This window comes from Dipodomys merriami, unplaced genomic scaffold, assembly GCF_024711535.1.
Source record: "Dipodomys merriami isolate MVZ:Mamm:240054 unplaced genomic scaffold, mDipMer1.0.p SCAF_11, whole genome shotgun sequence".
Taxonomy (NCBI): domain Eukaryota; kingdom Metazoa; phylum Chordata; class Mammalia; order Rodentia; family Heteromyidae; genus Dipodomys; species Dipodomys merriami.
In genome coordinates this window covers 39,437,953-39,454,913 of record NW_027202382.1, presented here as the reverse complement: position 1 = coordinate 39,454,913, position 16,961 = coordinate 39,437,953, and the positions used below count along the sequence as shown (strand labels likewise).

The 16,961-nt window shown below is 38.2% G+C and overlaps 1 protein-coding gene across 7 annotated transcripts in view; it reads left to right on the top strand.

Moving 5' to 3' along the window:
* The window catches only part of Dennd1a (DENN domain containing 1A), a 482,983-nt gene that overhangs the window by 253,990 nt on the left and 212,032 nt on the right, over positions 1–16,961 (top strand). For all 7 annotated transcript variants that reach the window (XM_070013301.1, XM_070013293.1, XM_070013274.1 and 4 more), the window contains one exon: positions 1,002–1,112. In XM_070013301.1, coding sequence (XP_069869402.1) covers positions 1,002–1,112 — 111 coding nt within the window. The remainder of the gene's footprint in view (positions 1–1,001; positions 1,113–16,961) is intronic.

Sequence of the window (16,961 nt, the reverse complement as noted above, 5' to 3'; positions counted from 1 at the left end):
GCTTACTTCAAATTATGGGTTATAGATCTTCAATCATTATAAACTATAGCCCCTGGCAATAGTGTTCCATTCCCCCCACACACACACCCTCTTTCATTTGCAGAGGATTATATTGTGAGGCATTGAAAACCTGCAACATTGAAGAAATTAGCATATTCATGTGTATTATTAAAGTCAAGTGGTTATAGAAGGGATTGTAGAAGCCAAACACATTGAATTTTTTCCTAAAATTTAAAGAATACCAATCTGTAATACTAATTAAAGAATGAAGATCAGGCCAGAGACAAAAGCAGTGTTTTAACTGCTTTGTCACAACTGGCTACTATTTGTCTCTTTTTTTTTTTTTTTTAAGTGAGGAATATTGGAAGTTGTAACTCTAAAGTAGCTTTAATTATGGGAGAGCAATTTTGGAGACTGTAAGCTATGGAGAAGCGTGGACACTGGCAGTGTGGATAGGACAAGTACATGCTTGGGTTTGGAAGCTGGAATCTGCTGGATAGAAATGGGTCCTGTCTGGAAAGCATTTTGGTCCCTGGGTGCTTTCTTTTACATGACATAGTACCTTGGGAAACTTCTAGGGCCTCAGGCTGGAAGATCTGAGCAGCAGTCCTGTCTTCGTTGCTTATTAGACCATTTGATCTTGGCAAATCTCCCTGTACCTTGGTTTCCTCATTTGTGAGACTATAAAATTCCTGTTTCTCTCACCTTTCAGACTCACATGAAAAGCAAACATGGTATTATATCTGACCTTGTGTTGTAAACTATAATCACCACACAAAAGTACATTTGCTCAGGCTGCTGCTCATCTCCAAGTTGTCTTCCAACTTTGCAAAAATTCATGACTTTATACATGAGTGTGATTTAGTTAGAAAGAACAGGACAGAGGAAGAAGAGTGTGTGTGCTTTCTTATTATTTTCTGTTTCTTGTGTTGTTATTAGGTACTCCTTGTAATAAGAACAAACAAAAGCAGTCACAAACCTTGCCTTCTTCTTTTTCTTAGAGAAATCTGACAGAATATTTTGTGGCTGTGGATGTCAACAACATGCTACATCTGTATGCCAGCATGCTGTATGAGCGCCGGATCCTCCTTGCCTGCAGCAAGCTGAGCACGGTGAGTGCAGTGTGCACACAGGCGTCTCAGTGATACACTCTAATAGAAGGACTTAGCAGCAAGATTAAAGAAATTTTAGGAAAACGAATTAGCCACATTCCCCTCATATGGTAATACATCATTTTCATTCATTATTCATGCTGCTTTATAGTGTCAAAGCACATTTCACATATTTTTATAGTCTCACAATCAATTATAAATAGTTTTCCTTTTGAGTATGTGTTGTGAGCACTGTACTTCTTTCCACCTAAGCTTTCATTACTGTCTTTTATGTGTGTGTGTCAGTATTGGGACTTGGATTCAAGGTCTTGCACATGATACACAGGTACTCTACCATTTATGCACACAGGTACTCTACCATTTATGCCACAGCCCCCTTTTTTTTTTAATGTGTACACCATGTTCCATTATATAGCTATATCACCATTACTAAAATTTATCTCCTCTGACTGTTTTTAGGTTGTTGCAAGTTAATCTCTAGTAGATAATATTGCAACAATCATCTCTTAGCTTCTTTTGACTGATATAGCTGATACTCTAAGGAGTGGGAGCACCAGGTCTAAGAACCTAATGAGCACCATGACTTAAAGATGCCAGATTACTTCCCCAACCATGTGTGTTTTCCAGTGAATGTTGCCAGCTGTGTATAGTAGAACACTTTTTTGTTGTTGTTGTTGGTTGTGGGGCCTGAACTCTGGGCTTGGAGGCTGTCCCTCAGCTTTTCAGATCAAGGATAGCACTATACCACTTGAGCAACAGCGCCACTTCTGGCTTTTTCTGCTTATGTGGTGCTGTGGAATCGAACCCAGAGTCTTATGCATGCAAGACAAGCACTCTACCACTGAACCACCTTCCCAGCCCTAGTAGAACAATTTTACTTCAGCCTTTCCTCAATCATGTGTGTATTTTTTCTAATAAAGTAGTCAAAGTAGCATATTTTATTTTCTTTAATTCTTTGGTAGAGGTAACTATTTTCCATGAGTTTACTTCCTGTGTATCTTATTAATATCTTTTCCTCTTTATCAAAAGGAGTTTTAATATTTTTTATAAATTATAATAAACTCTATATAGTGTAATAATTTTTATATATAAATAACATGTTTTTCACATTTCTTTTAGTTTTCTTTTACTTGACAAGTATAGTTTGTTTTTCCCTATTTTTATTATAAAAATTCTCAATCATTCTAGAAATTTTTAAATAACTTTATAGTGAAAATTAATATAATTGCATCTATTTTTGACCAATAATAATTAACTGAGGTTACTTTATTACATATTTATCCATCTGCACATTGTTTTTACCATTTACCAGTCTTTCTTACTGTAGTTTTTATTTATTTTTTAATTATTTATTTTTAATTTATTAATCTTTTCATTGCTGAGAATTTGACCTAGAGACTCTTGCTTATTAGCCAAACTGTCTACGGCTAAATTACACCCCTGGCTTTTAAAAAATTCAATCTTATGTTTCATGTGTTTCAAATTAAATCACAGACCTCAGTACACATTCAATATCTGTTTTCCAATTTGTTGTTGTTAGTAATACAGATGCAGAAATTGTCTGGGAGTAAAATGCGTCATACTTCTACTAAAGATGGTTGAAACAACTGATGCTGGTGGCTCATGCTTGTAATCCTAGCTACTCAAGTGGCTAAGATTTTAGGATTACAGTTCAGGATTACAGCCTGAGCAGGAAAATCTATAAGATTCCTGATCTATCTCTAACTACTAAAAAGCCAGAAACAGAGCTGTGACTTAAATGGTAGAGCACTAGCCTTGAATGATGAAGGTAGAGGACAGTGCCCAGGACCCCAGTTCAAGACCCAGTATTGGCATTCAAAAAAAAAAGATGGTAAAAATTAGTTGTATTTACCCATGAATAAAAGATACCACATAGTGAAACTTGTGTGACACTCTTGAATTTTCTTTAGATTTTCATTATAATTTCATTATTTTTGATTCCCTTTTATGTTCAAGGCTCATAACACACAGTGGGTGACAAAAGCCTGACAGCTTACAATATACTCACATTTGTGTATTGTTTTGCATTCTATTTTATGTAATTTACTTGTGTAGTTAACAATCTTAGGACATGAAGATTCAGACTGAGTTTCAGAATGGAAATATTGCCTGTCACATTTATCATTGCCTCTTTAAAAGGCTGAATGAAATGAGGGCATATTTTATATTAGTCACTGCTGCTTTGAATTATAAAGCTTCATCAGAACAAAACTCATCTCAGTAGAATTAAATGTATTGTAATAGTGCTTTGGGCCCTTAACATGTGCCACTCACTATCCTAAATACATTACATATTTCATCATTTTATTCTCACTACACCAGCTTTATCGGATTCCATTATTTTTCTCTATCTTTACAGAAAAGGAAGAGTGTACCTTCTGTGTAGTTTTTTTCATACAAATGTAGTAGAAAAACATACAAAGTTATTTCTGTTCCTTCCCCAAACTAAAATGAAATAAAGGAACAAATTTAAGGAACAGATGTAGCAGAGATTTTAAAATTAGTAAGAAAATATTGTTACCAACTTTATGCTAGTATTTAAAAACTAAAGTGTAATCAACAGAATAATGTAATTTATCAAAATTGACTCAAAAAGAAATAGGAAAATTAAATAATCATGTAATTTATAGAACTTGAGTCCACATTTTAATATATTTGTCTAGATAAAAGTCAACCCACATAACTTTATAGATAAATTTATCAGACAATTAAAGGAACAGATCATTTAAATCTTAGGTAAAAACCCAAGACTAGAGCAAACAGGGATTACTCCCTAGCTTTTCCTGTACCACTTGTATAACATTGACATTCAGCCACACAAAGAGGTAGTCAAAGTAAGGAAAATTGCTAGTCAATATTACTTGTTATTGTAGGCTTTAAAATCTTAGACAAAATGAAAGCAAATATCTTTAAAGTCTCATAGTAACTAAGATAGGTTGAGTCCATAAATGTGTTGCAAATCTATTAATATAACTTCTATTAAAGTGAAAATGTCTGTAGTGGTTAATAGATGAGAAAAAAATGTGGCCGTGTTCATAAATAGGCAGATTTCTGTATTTTGAAGATGCCATTTCATTCAAATGATGTATACATTTATTGACTACAATTTCATTTCCAATCCCAATGAGGTTTGACATAGTACCCAGCAAGCTAATTTTAAAATTAGTATATAAGGTAGGCACTGGTTACTCATGCCTATAGTCCTAGCTATTCAAGAGGCTAAAATCTGAGATTGCGGTTCAAAGCCATCCTGGGCAAGAAAGTCCATGAGACTCTTTTTTTGTTGTTGTTGGTCGTGAACTCTGAACTCTGTCCCTCAGCTCTTCAGCTCAAGGCTAGGGCTCTATCACTAGAGCCACAGCACCAGCTTTTTCTGCTTATGTGATGCTGAGGAATCGAACCCAGGGCCTCAGGCATGCAAGGCAAGCGCTCTACCACTGAGCCATCTTCCCAGCCCTCCATGAGACTCTTATCTCCAATTAACTACTCAGAAAAAGCTGGAAGTAGAGCTGTGGCTCAAATGGTAGAACTCTAGCCTTGAGCACCAAAGAGACAGGGACAACGCCCAGGCCCTGAGTTCAAACCCTGGGACCAGCAAGAAATAACTAACAAAAAGTAAGTAAATAATAAATAATGTGTGTGTGTGTGGGTGTGTGTGGGTGTGTGAGAGAAAGAGAGAGAGAGAGAATCACCAAAATGTATTTAGACTTCTTATAAAGCTGTAGTAATAAAGCTGCTGGCCATAACATCTGTCAGACTACAAACTGACTAATAGAATAGACTATGAGTACCTAGAAATAGACCATTTATACCTGAGTTTCTTGTTCGTTTGTTTTTTTAAAAAAAGCAATAGAGAAGGTACAGGAATATTTGTGAAGAATGGACAACCTTCTCAGTAGTTTCTGTCAGTAGAAGTTAGAAGAAAAATTCTCAGGCAAAATGAAATTCTAAGTGGATCAAAAGTTTAAATGTAAGCCGGGTGCCTGTGGCTCATGCCTGTAATCCTAGCTACTCAGGAGGCTGAGATCTGAGGATCGAGGTTCAAAGCCAGCCCGGGCAGGAAAGTCTGTGAAACTCTTATCTCTAATAAACACTCAGAAAACCAGAACTGGCACTGTAGCTCAAGTGGTAGAGCGCTAACCTTGAGCTGAAGAGCTGAGGAACAGCGCCCAGGCCCAGAGTTCAAGCCCCACGACTGACCCCCAAAAAAAGTTTAAATGTACCAGGCACTGTGGCTCACACTAATCCAGCTGCTCAAGAGAGTGAGATTGGCAGAATCATAGTTCCAGGCCAATGCACAAATGTTTGTGAGACACCCTCCCTTCCCCCGCCATCTCAACTGATAAAAGCAGAGTATAGATACATGGGAAGTATAAATAGGAAAGTCAAGGTCCTGAGGTCTCAGCCTCCTGAGTAGCTAGGATTACAAGCATGAACCACTGGCACCTGGCAGTTTTAACTTTTTTTTTTCCCCCAGCGTTGAGATTAAAATATATGTCCTATGCTTGCTAGACAAATTCCACTGACTGTTTTTTGTTTCAAGCTAGGTTAGGGTTCAACAACTTTTTCTGTGAAGTACCAAGTAATATTTGACTCTGGAGCCCACACTATCTTTGTTGCAATTACTGGGCTTTGACCTATAGATAAACTCATAGGCCATGTTCCAACAAAGCTATATTTACTGAAACAGGCAGGAGACCACCTTGGCCTTTTTACTTTAGCTTGCTGATTCCTGGCTTACATGGTAAGTTTTGAGTTCTTAAGTTGTTTATATGCTGTTCTTTATGTGTGTGTGCTTTTGAAAAGTAATTTGTCAGAAAATAAGATACCAGGCTCTTTTATTAGGAAATTTTAGACCATTCGGAATAGGAAAAAAGTCATTTTTGTACAAAGGTTAAGAATCAATGTTATATGTGAATTTACAATTGTAGAAACCAGAAAGATAGTGAAGCAGTATTTTGGACTTCTGGACTTTCCAACCCAGAATTCTAACCCAGAATTCCAACCCAGAAGAGAATCTCAGCAGCCCCTACCACACCTTTCAACTTTCTAAGTACTCTATACTTTGCTTTCCCTTTGTGGGTGATCTATCTGTCATCCAATGGGCCAATCACTTTGCTTGTCCACCTGATTTCCTCCCGTAAAGTATTTATGGTAACCTTGGGGATACCATAGCCAACAGGGAACAAAACAGAAATCTCTGACTTCTTGAAGCTTGTAGTGTATAGTAGGATAGATGTACAGGAAACACAGCGTAATAAGTTAAGTGTACAGTACCATCGCTGATGTAAGAACTGAGGCATTAGGATGGCAGCTGAGCAGAGTGGGTGGAGGTGATGAGGGACTGCAGTTTTAGAGATGGCTCAGAGGGGCTGTGGGAGAACGTTACTTCTTCATGCCCTCCTTCGTGCTGCTCCAGCAATCAGCTCTTTTGTCCAGCACCAGTTTGTCCTTCTCTGCTGCCACATTCTTTGGAGCTAACCAGTATGATATACTAGTTCCCAAACCTATCAACTAAACAATACTTCTTTGACCCACACCCCCTTCATTTCATTTTTATTTCCCCTTTTAGAATAAAATCCCTCAAGAGAATTATCTACTTCTTGTCTTGTCCCTCTCCTCTCAGTCCTTTCCCCAAAACAGCTTTTGTTCTTTGGGTCACTCACGATCCCATATTAATTAAAATTAAAATGATTAATGCCTACAAAACTCTCAGAGCCAAGTCTGTAAATGTGCATATATTTATTATAAATCAGTAAATACCATAACAAGAGATCAGCTTTTAATGTTTAAAAATAAACCCAAGAGGCAATTATTCAGAAACAAGGAGAGAAGTCCTGTGTTGAATGTGACTACTGAGAATCATGTAGTGGAAAACAGCTTCTCAATATAAGCCTTTGCCACTATTTAGTTTGTTGTTAATATTATAAATGTGTATTACTTTGACTTAAACAAAAGTTGAGGAGGGGGTTGTGCTATTATTGTTGTTTTACAAATGGTTTGGTTTTCCAAACCAAACTCTGAATTTTCTAATTGCCAGTAGAAGCCTTGTTGGGGGAAATGAGGTTCTCCTTGTGACTCACATCCAGTCATCAGTACCTTGATAAGGAAGGTGGCATTCCGCTGGGGATAAAGTATCTGAATAATATTATTCAAGCCTTTTGACCTCTCCAGATTCTGAATTTACAAGTTTTCCTATTGTTGCCTTTTATTTCCTTGTCTTATAGATGAAATGGAGACCTGGAAGACTGTTTTAACCTGGGCGTTCTGATGCCTTCTCTTGATAGAGACTGTCGTGGCCTGTAATACATTGACAAATCCCTTTTTTTCAAGTTTGATAAGATGTAGGCTTAATGCTTTTTCAGAGCCAACAAGCACCTGAAAGATAGAAGCTGTCAGAACATTCCAGATTGCTGCCTTCTATAAAATTGACTGTGTGTCAATAAAGATAAATTCAACAATATTTAATTCAGTTAGAAAATATGCATTCCAAGGTGTCTTGGTCAATAACATTGCTATATTCTATATAAGAAAAATGTAAGTTTTTGTTCTTTTTGCTCAGTTAATGTATATTGATTGTTTTCCTTTATAAATGATAAATAGAGAAGACTTAGCTAAATCTTGTTCTCTAATGTAAATACAGCAGTGATTTTTTTTCCTGTAGCACAAAGGTCCCATTTTTCTTTCATATTCTTGTCGTGACTAAGTTAACTCATAACTACTTTTTGGAAATCCCATGGATACCAGGTAGATCAGAGTTGAGGCCTTTATAGAAATGATAGCATATAGTTCTATCAGCACTCCTGCACATTCTACATTATTGTCCAGTTACATAGCAGCCAGCCAGTCTCGAGAGATGAGAAGCTTGTCTGAGGTTACATCCTGGTCAGTAGGAGAGGGTATATGCGAATAGATCATTATGACACAGTGTTGGGGAAGGAAGAGAAGTCAGAAATGGTATGTACTGATGAATCTGCACCCCTTCAAAGGTCTTCACCACTAGATTATGCTCATTGGATGCCATTTCTCACACTGTTTTTAGAGCCCTCAAACAGGACTGTCTTGGAATATCTGAATTATCTGCCTCATAAAGGAAACTTGCAAGTTCTTTTTTTGTTGTTGTTGCCAGTCTTGGGCTTGAACTCAGAGCCTGGACACTATCCCTGAGCTTCTTTTGCTCAAGGCTAGCACTCTACCACTTGAGCCCACAGTGCCACTTTTGGCTTCTTCTGCTTATGTGGTACTAATGAATTGAGCCCAGGTCTTCATGCATGCTAGGCAAGCACTCTAACACTACACCACATTCCTAGCTCCTGTAAGTTGTTATCAAGAGCCAAAAACAGTTAGCTAAAGCTGGTGGATAGATGGGTAATTGGTGCAGCTGGGCACTACTGGTTTGGGTAGACAATGAAAGCTGATTTTATAGCAGTTAAAGAAACTTCTTGTGTGACTCCAGGACTGCCAGAGAGATGTGGTGATAGCATCTGCAGAATACAAGTGTAGAACGTCTTTATTTAACTGCTCAGTACTTCATATGGCAAACCCCCATACCGATTCCCCCCTACTCTTTTTTTTCCAGTAGTTCTAGTGCTTGAACTTAGGGTACTCTACCACTTGAGATATACTCCCAGGACTTTTCGAGTTAGTTTTTCAGATAGTTTTTTTTTGTCCAAGATCAGCCTCAGATCACAATCCTCTTGCCTCTTGAATTACTGTGGCAGTATGCCTACAGGTATATCCCTGAGGTAGGGATCTCACAAACTTTTTTACCCAGGCTGGCCTCAAACCACAATCTTTCCATTATCTGCTGCCTAAGTAGCTGGGATTACAGGCATGTTAAAATTCTTTAAAGTTAACTTTTCCAAGCTGTGTACTATGTCAGGTGCTGTGCAATCATATATACATATGTATTTGTATATATGAATATATAATATATGACTACATGAATATATGTATATGTATATAAATAAGTATATATATATATACATATATGTGTCATTTTTCTTTATTAGTCCTTGCAGTTACCTTGTTTTATTCTCCTTTTGTTGTGGATGAGAATATTGATACCCAGAAAGTTGAAGTGCCTTGTTTAAGATGAGCTGCAGAATCTACTTTTCTTGGCCCCAGGCCAGTGTCCCTCTGGCTACCTCATACTGTGTCATGGTTCTGTCAACCATGTCTGAATGACAGAGCCTCAGCCTGGTGTTGTCTTTGTGTGCACATCTAAGCTGTTCATTTCAGATTTAACAAGCTGCTTCTGTGGGCTCTGCACCACTCTAGGCACTGGGGAAACAGAAGGCCAACGTGTGAGTTTCTAACGGGCAGACTGCTCTGTTAGCCAAAGCTCCATTTCTCTCATCGCTGTTAGTTAGCCTGTTGTTTGTATAATCTCTGCCCACCCCACTCCAGCTGCCCTAAGCTTGGCTCTGCAGTGATCATTGTGCCTGCAGAGTCACATGTATCCCAGCTCTAATTGACCCTTTTATACATTTTAAGGTACTGGAAGAAGTTTCTAAAACAGAATGTTCAGGTACATATTGGTAAAAGTGTATTTACTTTCCTAAGGAATATGTACTTTGTCTTACCCAGCAAATACTTTTTCAAACAAATACTTAGGAAGGTGATGTAGTTTGGAGGCCAGATTGTTACAAGTCATTGAGCCTCCACACCTCATTATTTGTGTGATTCCTGTAACTGAAAAGAATGATTACTTTTGTGATGGTATCTTAGAAAAACTAGATGCATTTCCCTGTCAGTTTCTCTCCAACTAGTAACAAAAATTTGTCCCAGAGAATGTGAGGCTTGGGCACTGGGGACCTGAAGAGTAATGGGTGAAACCTCTGTGTCCTCACCAGGGCCACTCAGTCTGGCCCTTTATATCTGCTTCAATATTCAAGGGAAGCTCTGGATCCTTTCCCAACATTACGCTGTCCCATCCCGCCCACTCCCCTGACAGCATTCATTGTCTTGAACCATCTGGTCTTGTGACCTGAGAAAGGGCCAGTTTGTAGATAGGGCAGGTTTTCATATCAGCTTCATTTTTACTTTTTTCCAGATGAACTCCACCTTGCCATGGCTGTTCCAGCCTGTGTGGTGGTCCTGGCACCTAAATGATGCGTGCAAAGCTTTCCCAGTTCTTCTGAGGTAGAAAAACTGAATTGTTTGCTGTGTTGCAGCCCTTGAAGCAGAGAGGAGAGTGACAGTGTAAGGAGGTTTGAAGCCCTGGCCCCAAGCCAGGGCCCTCTGCCTGCACACTCCACTCTGCGTGTTCCAGCCCGGAACAAACTGCATTATTTTGTTTCAAACTGTGCTCAAGGGAAGCCAAGACCTTGTAACTGGAAACTTCCCAAACAGAGAATTCTAAGACTAAATTTAGTATTCTATTTTAAAAAAATAAAATAAAATGAATGTTTTGTTTGTTCATCTTTTATATGCTAAAAGAAAGAGATTAACCTAGTTCATGTTCACAACCTAAGAAGAGTATTCAAATAAGTGAGAAGAAAACTAATCCTTTTCGTGAAGAGGGAAATACTTAGCAAAATGTAATGAAGTGGCATGAACTACAAACTCGGCAGTCAACCATGAGAACATCATTGCCTAGCTAATCTCCATTACATAAAGTTTTATTGTGGCTCAGATAATATTAAAAACTGTTTAAAACCCATGAAAGGAACCTCCCTTGACAGGATGTAGAAGAAAAGATTGGTATGCTTTATTTATATTCTCATTTTCTGGTTTTAAATGTAAATATAATTAACTGCTTTGTGAACTATATACTTCATTTATGTGTGAATTAGTTTTCTGTTCTTGTTGAACTATAACTAGAATGAAGAGAGCTGTGAGATGTTAAGGAGACTCTGTAATGTAATATGGAGCATGGATAGTTTAATTTGTGATCTCGATACAACTTCGACCAGATGTGCCCTCCATATTAGATTTTACCTTCCTCTCCTACCATTGCTTCAACAAACATGAGCCCCTCCCCTTTGAAGTAGGCACAGGATTCTCATAGTCAGAGTTCCCAAATGTTAAAAACCCAGAGAATTTGCTAAAATGTAGTTGGTCTGGAGCACCTATAACCACCACTTGGTTTGAAAGGTCTTGTATGGAACCAGAGAATTAAATCGTTTTTAAATGTTTTCCAGGAGATTGATGCATAGCCAGATTTGGAAGTAATAAACAGACTGTTCTTTTGGATGCATATAATATTTATTCTTTGGTGCTAGTTGTTTGTGTCACAAACTTATTTGCATTTTGAGACTATATAATAGAGACTGATTATGTTTGTTTTGAAGACATTTATGAGTACAGACTAGCTTGTTGTTTTTCTTCATGATTCTCTTTGGGAGAGCTTTGATCTGGTTGTGGTTAGTCTAGAGAAGGACATCACTAAGTATCATCTGTTTAAGTTCTCAGCAATGCTATGACATAACACTGCGGTTCACCAATGTGAATTGGGGAATGTGTATGTAAGTAACCTTGAGAGATGATGTTTCTTTTAAGACATCATTATGAACATGGCCTAAAATTTTATTAGTTTAATAATGTGGGAGATTTGTGAAATCAGTTTGTATATTCCTTATAGAACTGATGAATTTTCTCTCCCTCCCTCCCTTCCTCCCTCCCTCCCTCCCTCCCTCCCTCTCTTCCTCCCTTCCTCCCTCCCTTCCTTCCTTCCTTCCTTCCTTCCTTCCTTCCTTCCTTCCTTTCTTTTTCTTTCTTTCTCTTTCTTTCTCTTCCTTCCTTCTTTTCTTTTTTGTCAGTTGTGAGACTTGAACTTAGGGCCTGGGCACTGTCCCTGTGTTCTTTTTTGGTTTGGGTCATGGGGCTTGAACTCTGGACTTGGGCGCTGTCCCTCAGCTCTTCAGCTCAAGGCAAGCGCTCTACCACTTTTATCACAGTGCCTCTTCTGGTTTTCTAGTGGTTTATTGGAGATAAGAGTCTCACGGACTTTCCTGCCCGGCTGGGTTTGAACGCAATCCTTAGATCTCAGCCTTCTGAGTAGCTAGGATTACAGGTGTGAGCCACTGGCGGCTCCCTGAGCTCTTTTTTGCTCAAAGCTAGTGCTTTATCACTTCAAGTCACAAAGCCACTTCCAGTTTTCTGTGATTAATTGGAGATAAAGAGTCTCACAGACTTTCCTGCCAAGGCTTTCTTTGAACTGTGATCCTCAGATCTCAGCCTCCTGAGTAGCTAGGATTACAGATGTGAGCCACAAGCACCTGATAGATAACTTATTTCTTAACAATTCTTGTGAATCAGACCTCTTCCAAAAAAACACTAATGAGTAATAGTAAAATCACTTACATCTCAATATACTTGAAAATCCCTAACTGTGGCGTTCACTTTGGCAGAAATGGCTGGTTTCATTAAGGAAGCTAGATAGCCTACTATGCATTAAGTTAGTGAGCACATGGGTTTATAACCCCCTCTGCTGTTCCTGCTGATGGCAGGTATGGTCACTTTGGTGAACCGAGGTGGGGGTAGTATGATGTGAGATTAGGCCATTCAGTCATGGGTTAGTATAAACATGGACGTATTTCATGTCTGTGCTTTTCTTCTACCCTGAGGGTTATATGTGCTCTCACAGTCAAATGCATCAGACAGCCTTATTGTTGACATCTCTTCCTCAAGAAGGAACAACATAGCTGATGGTTTTGTTCAAGAAGGTTTTGTTCAGCTCTGCCTTTGCTATGGACATGATCCTCCCTGTTCCACTGTCTACTCCTATGGATGTGGTCAAATTGACCTCTAGAATCTCTTAGAGCTCTCCTGTAAAATTGGGACTAGTAAAGGATTCATAAACACAGATATGAAAAATCATAGCCAACTCTGGGCATATACTACTTACTCTGTACATGTAGCACTTACACTGAAACTCACCTTTGTGGGCAGTAACCCTGGATTTGACTTTGAGAAGCAGGGAAGATATTAGAGATCCTCCTGGGAGAGTTTTGCAGATTCTGTTTGTATAACTGGTGGCAGTGGGTGGTGAATGCATCTGTGCCAGAGAGCAGTCAGGGACACATTCCAGGTTTGCATACCTGCCCACTTCTCACTAGTGACTTAATTGTTGTTTCAGTGGTCATTTTTGCCTGAATCTTTGCAGTCATTACTACATAGCACTCAATTGGCCTAAAGAGCTATTGTGGTCACTTGACCTACTTCTCTACCTGACTAGCCTCCCGAAACCTCTGCTATCCTCATCCTCCAGTCTCTGAATGCTCTGGTACCTCTGTCTTTGTGCTGCCCAATGCTTGCCCCAGGCAGAATTAGGGATTCCTTCTTTCTATGCTGACACACTTGAACCTCTATTATAGCACTTCTTTCATAATGCTTTTGTGTTGAAGTTGATTGTTTGCATTTTGATCTTTCTGTCTCTATTTTAACTTGCTTGAGGGCATGGCGTGTGCACATAGTAGATGCTCTGTAATTGTCGGATTAATACAGATCAGAGCACACAGGCAGTTTCATGTAATGTGAGAGCAGAGAGTGGGGGACTCAACTTCCCACTGTTCATATCCTAACTGTACCATAAGCTTGTGACCTTATGTAAGCTTCCCCACCTGTAAAATGGGGACAGTAATATCGCCTAACTATTAAGGATTAAATGAGTTAAATATATGTGAAATACTGTCCTCAGTATTTGGCAGATAGTTAAGTGCTAATTAAGTGCTTATAATAGTGACTATTTCATAGCTGTAATCATTTCTGAGTTTGTTGTCACTTTCTAAGGTTGGATTTGCCCCACAAAACTATGGAAGGGAGAGTCTTTTCTTTTTCTACGTATACAAATTTAGTACCTCACCATCTGAAGGTTTCTTAGTTCCTTTTCCAATTATATAGATGCCTGACAGAGAGCTACTCATGACTTCCATATTCAGTTGTGCTTGCTTGCTTTTAAAAAATATTCTTGCCAGGCATGGTGGCACAGATTTATAATTCCAACTCAGGAGGTAAAGGTATAGGAGAATCATAGTCTAAATCAGGCCCCAGACAAAAACACAAGACCCTCTCTGAAAAATAAACTAAATCAAAGGTCTAAGGGCATGTTTCAAGTGGTAGAGTACTTGCCTAAAAAGTGCAAGGCCCCAAGTTTAAATCCTAGTACCACCAAAAATAAAAAAGTTCTTTATAAAAGGATTGTGTAACACCACTAGCTAAACATAAATTGTAATCATAGGAAATTTTACAGACAAACCTTATACTAGGTTTAAAGTGGAAAACAGATTTGCTCTTAAGTGCCAAATTTGAATGGTCACCAATAGTGAGTGTAAAGGAAGGACTTTTAGGTCCTATCTCAACCTCAGGATTAATTAATTAGCAATGTCTGTCACAGGCATAGAATGGAAGAGTAGTAAATATTTGCTGTCTTTATATTTAAATGCATTATTATCCATCCCCATGTAACCTTGTCTTTTTCTTTTTCACCTTAAATATAAAAAAGAAGCTCTTTCCTTCTTCTTGGTGCTTACAGGCTTTATATTTTGCCTTACCATAATTTCTGTCTCTGCTTAGTTAGCTAAAGCTTTTCTCTGGCAGCTTTATTTGCTTTAATGTTTTAAATTGTCAGATCTTGGCAAGAAAGCTTGTTACCTTGGTTAATAACTTACTATAATTATTTTAGCTACTAGGTAGCTTTAAAAAAAAATAGAAAGGGTAGTGGGCTTCCTCCCTATTGGATGATACTGCTTTGGGGGAGAAAGCACTCAATTTGACTCCATGATGGATTGTTTGTTTGTTTTTCCTTTCCCCAAAAGATAATGGGGTATGGAAATAGTAAGACTAGTACCATCAAGCTAAAAAACCTACCTGAAAATTGCATCTTCTACTCCCTTAAAAGGAGGTATTACATCTCATCTTCTAAGGAAAGCAGGACACTTTTTGCTCTTTTCCTTCTTTCCTGTCACATGCCTGAGCTAGTAGATGGTTCTTTGATTTCTGAGGCTGTCTAACTTGCCTCTCTGCTAAAGCATTTTTCATTTCTTAGCTTGGATTCTTAGAACCCAACTCTTTTCCTACTATAACAAACACCGTTGGAATATAGATGAACCATTTACAATTAAAGATTTTTCTCACACTCATGGAAGGGTTGACTAGGTTTACAGAGTTCCTGTAGATTTTGCTTAAAACTTCTTGGAGATTCTACAGTGGATTTTCCTTTAGAGAATAACTCATAATTTTAAAAAATCACAAAAATCGCAACACTGATTGAATCATAGCATTATTTATTTCCTGCTGGTAACAAAGATGCTTGTAATTAAAAGAATCCAATTCTCAAGTTCAGAAAGTTAGTAACTTACCCAAAACATTTTCTACAACTTTTCTAACTAGGATGATCCTGATTGAAATGATAGGCATAAAAATGAGTAATGGTTAAAGTTAGTCATCTGTTGTTCCTTCCCTTTGTTTTATCAGTTTCTTTATGTTTAAGTTCACAGTGGGAAATCTGAATGCCTATAACCCTGTGTAGCAGGTGTTAGTTTGTTTAACATTGTGAATCCCAGGATGTGAAGAATGACTGGGACCATCTGATTATTTTTGTTTGCCAGCATTTAGAACTTGGAATCTGAATGCTTTCTTAGGAATTTGCAATTTATAGTTGTGATCTATTAAGCAACTGTAATTTGTTAAATGTCTGGTAATCTTGTCTACCATTCCTGATTATGTTAAGCTGGAGGCATTCTCAAATTGCCTAAACATTGATCTAGCACCTGCCTTGTGTCAAGCAAAGTAGGAGATAAGGAGCGGCTTTGAATGTGACCTCTGTCTACTGGGGCAGAGAAGGCACATTCTCCTCATCAAAAGATGGCAGTCCCTCTAGAGCCAAACCTAGAGGCAGACATTGAGATCTTGTGGTCCAGCCTCTCATTTTACATATTGAGAACAGGAAATACAGTGACTTGCTCAGATCAAAAGATACTGAGTGGAATGCTGACTATGCCAGGTAGGTATGTGAAAGGGAGCAGGCAAAAAGTAAGATTTTCGGCTATTGTTAATCCAAACTTTCAGGTATATGTGTCCAAACTGGCATATAAACCTTTCCTCTTACTAATAGTCATTATTTCCTGGTCTAGGATTTCCTGTGGATTAAAGACACTACGACACCTTAGTTAAATGGGACTAATCCTCAGGAAATGGTCAGATCTGAGTTTGTTTTAAGCATGATTATTTTCCAGTCTAAAACTCTCATGCCTTAGGCATGTGATAAACTTCATGTGTTCTTTGTCCTGTTTTTTAAAAAAAAGATTATTTCCTGAGACTGGTATTTTGTCCTAGATGTTTGGTCATCTAACAGTGAGGCAAATGCATATCTACATAATTGGGCAATGCCTAAAGGGATAATACCTCATCTGTTTCAGAATCCTCAGCACACTGGATGGCACAGGGTAGTCACATAAACAGTTTCTGAGTTAATTTATGCATTGTGGAAACAGTGACCATTACAGCCTGACAGACCTGTATGTGAGTCCCAATTCTGTCACTAGCAATGTGGCCTTGGGCAAGTTATTTTCCCTCTGAGACTTTTTTTTTTTAATCTGTGAAATGTGAGAGTGTGCATATCTTCCCACATACATATTCCTTTAAAACAATACTCTGCAAGAGCCTTAACCTCTAACACAGTGCTTGGCACATACACTGTGGGGACTTTTTTAAAGGAAGAATTCTTATTTTTACTTCCACATTAACTTGCAAATCTGCCTTTAGGTATCAGATGGGGCATTAGAATTTTAAGATTTTGACAATATGAGCATTATCTCTGAGATATACTAAGACCTTGTAATTTTTCCACCTATATCACTGATCACTTGCCATTCATGTCCAGCC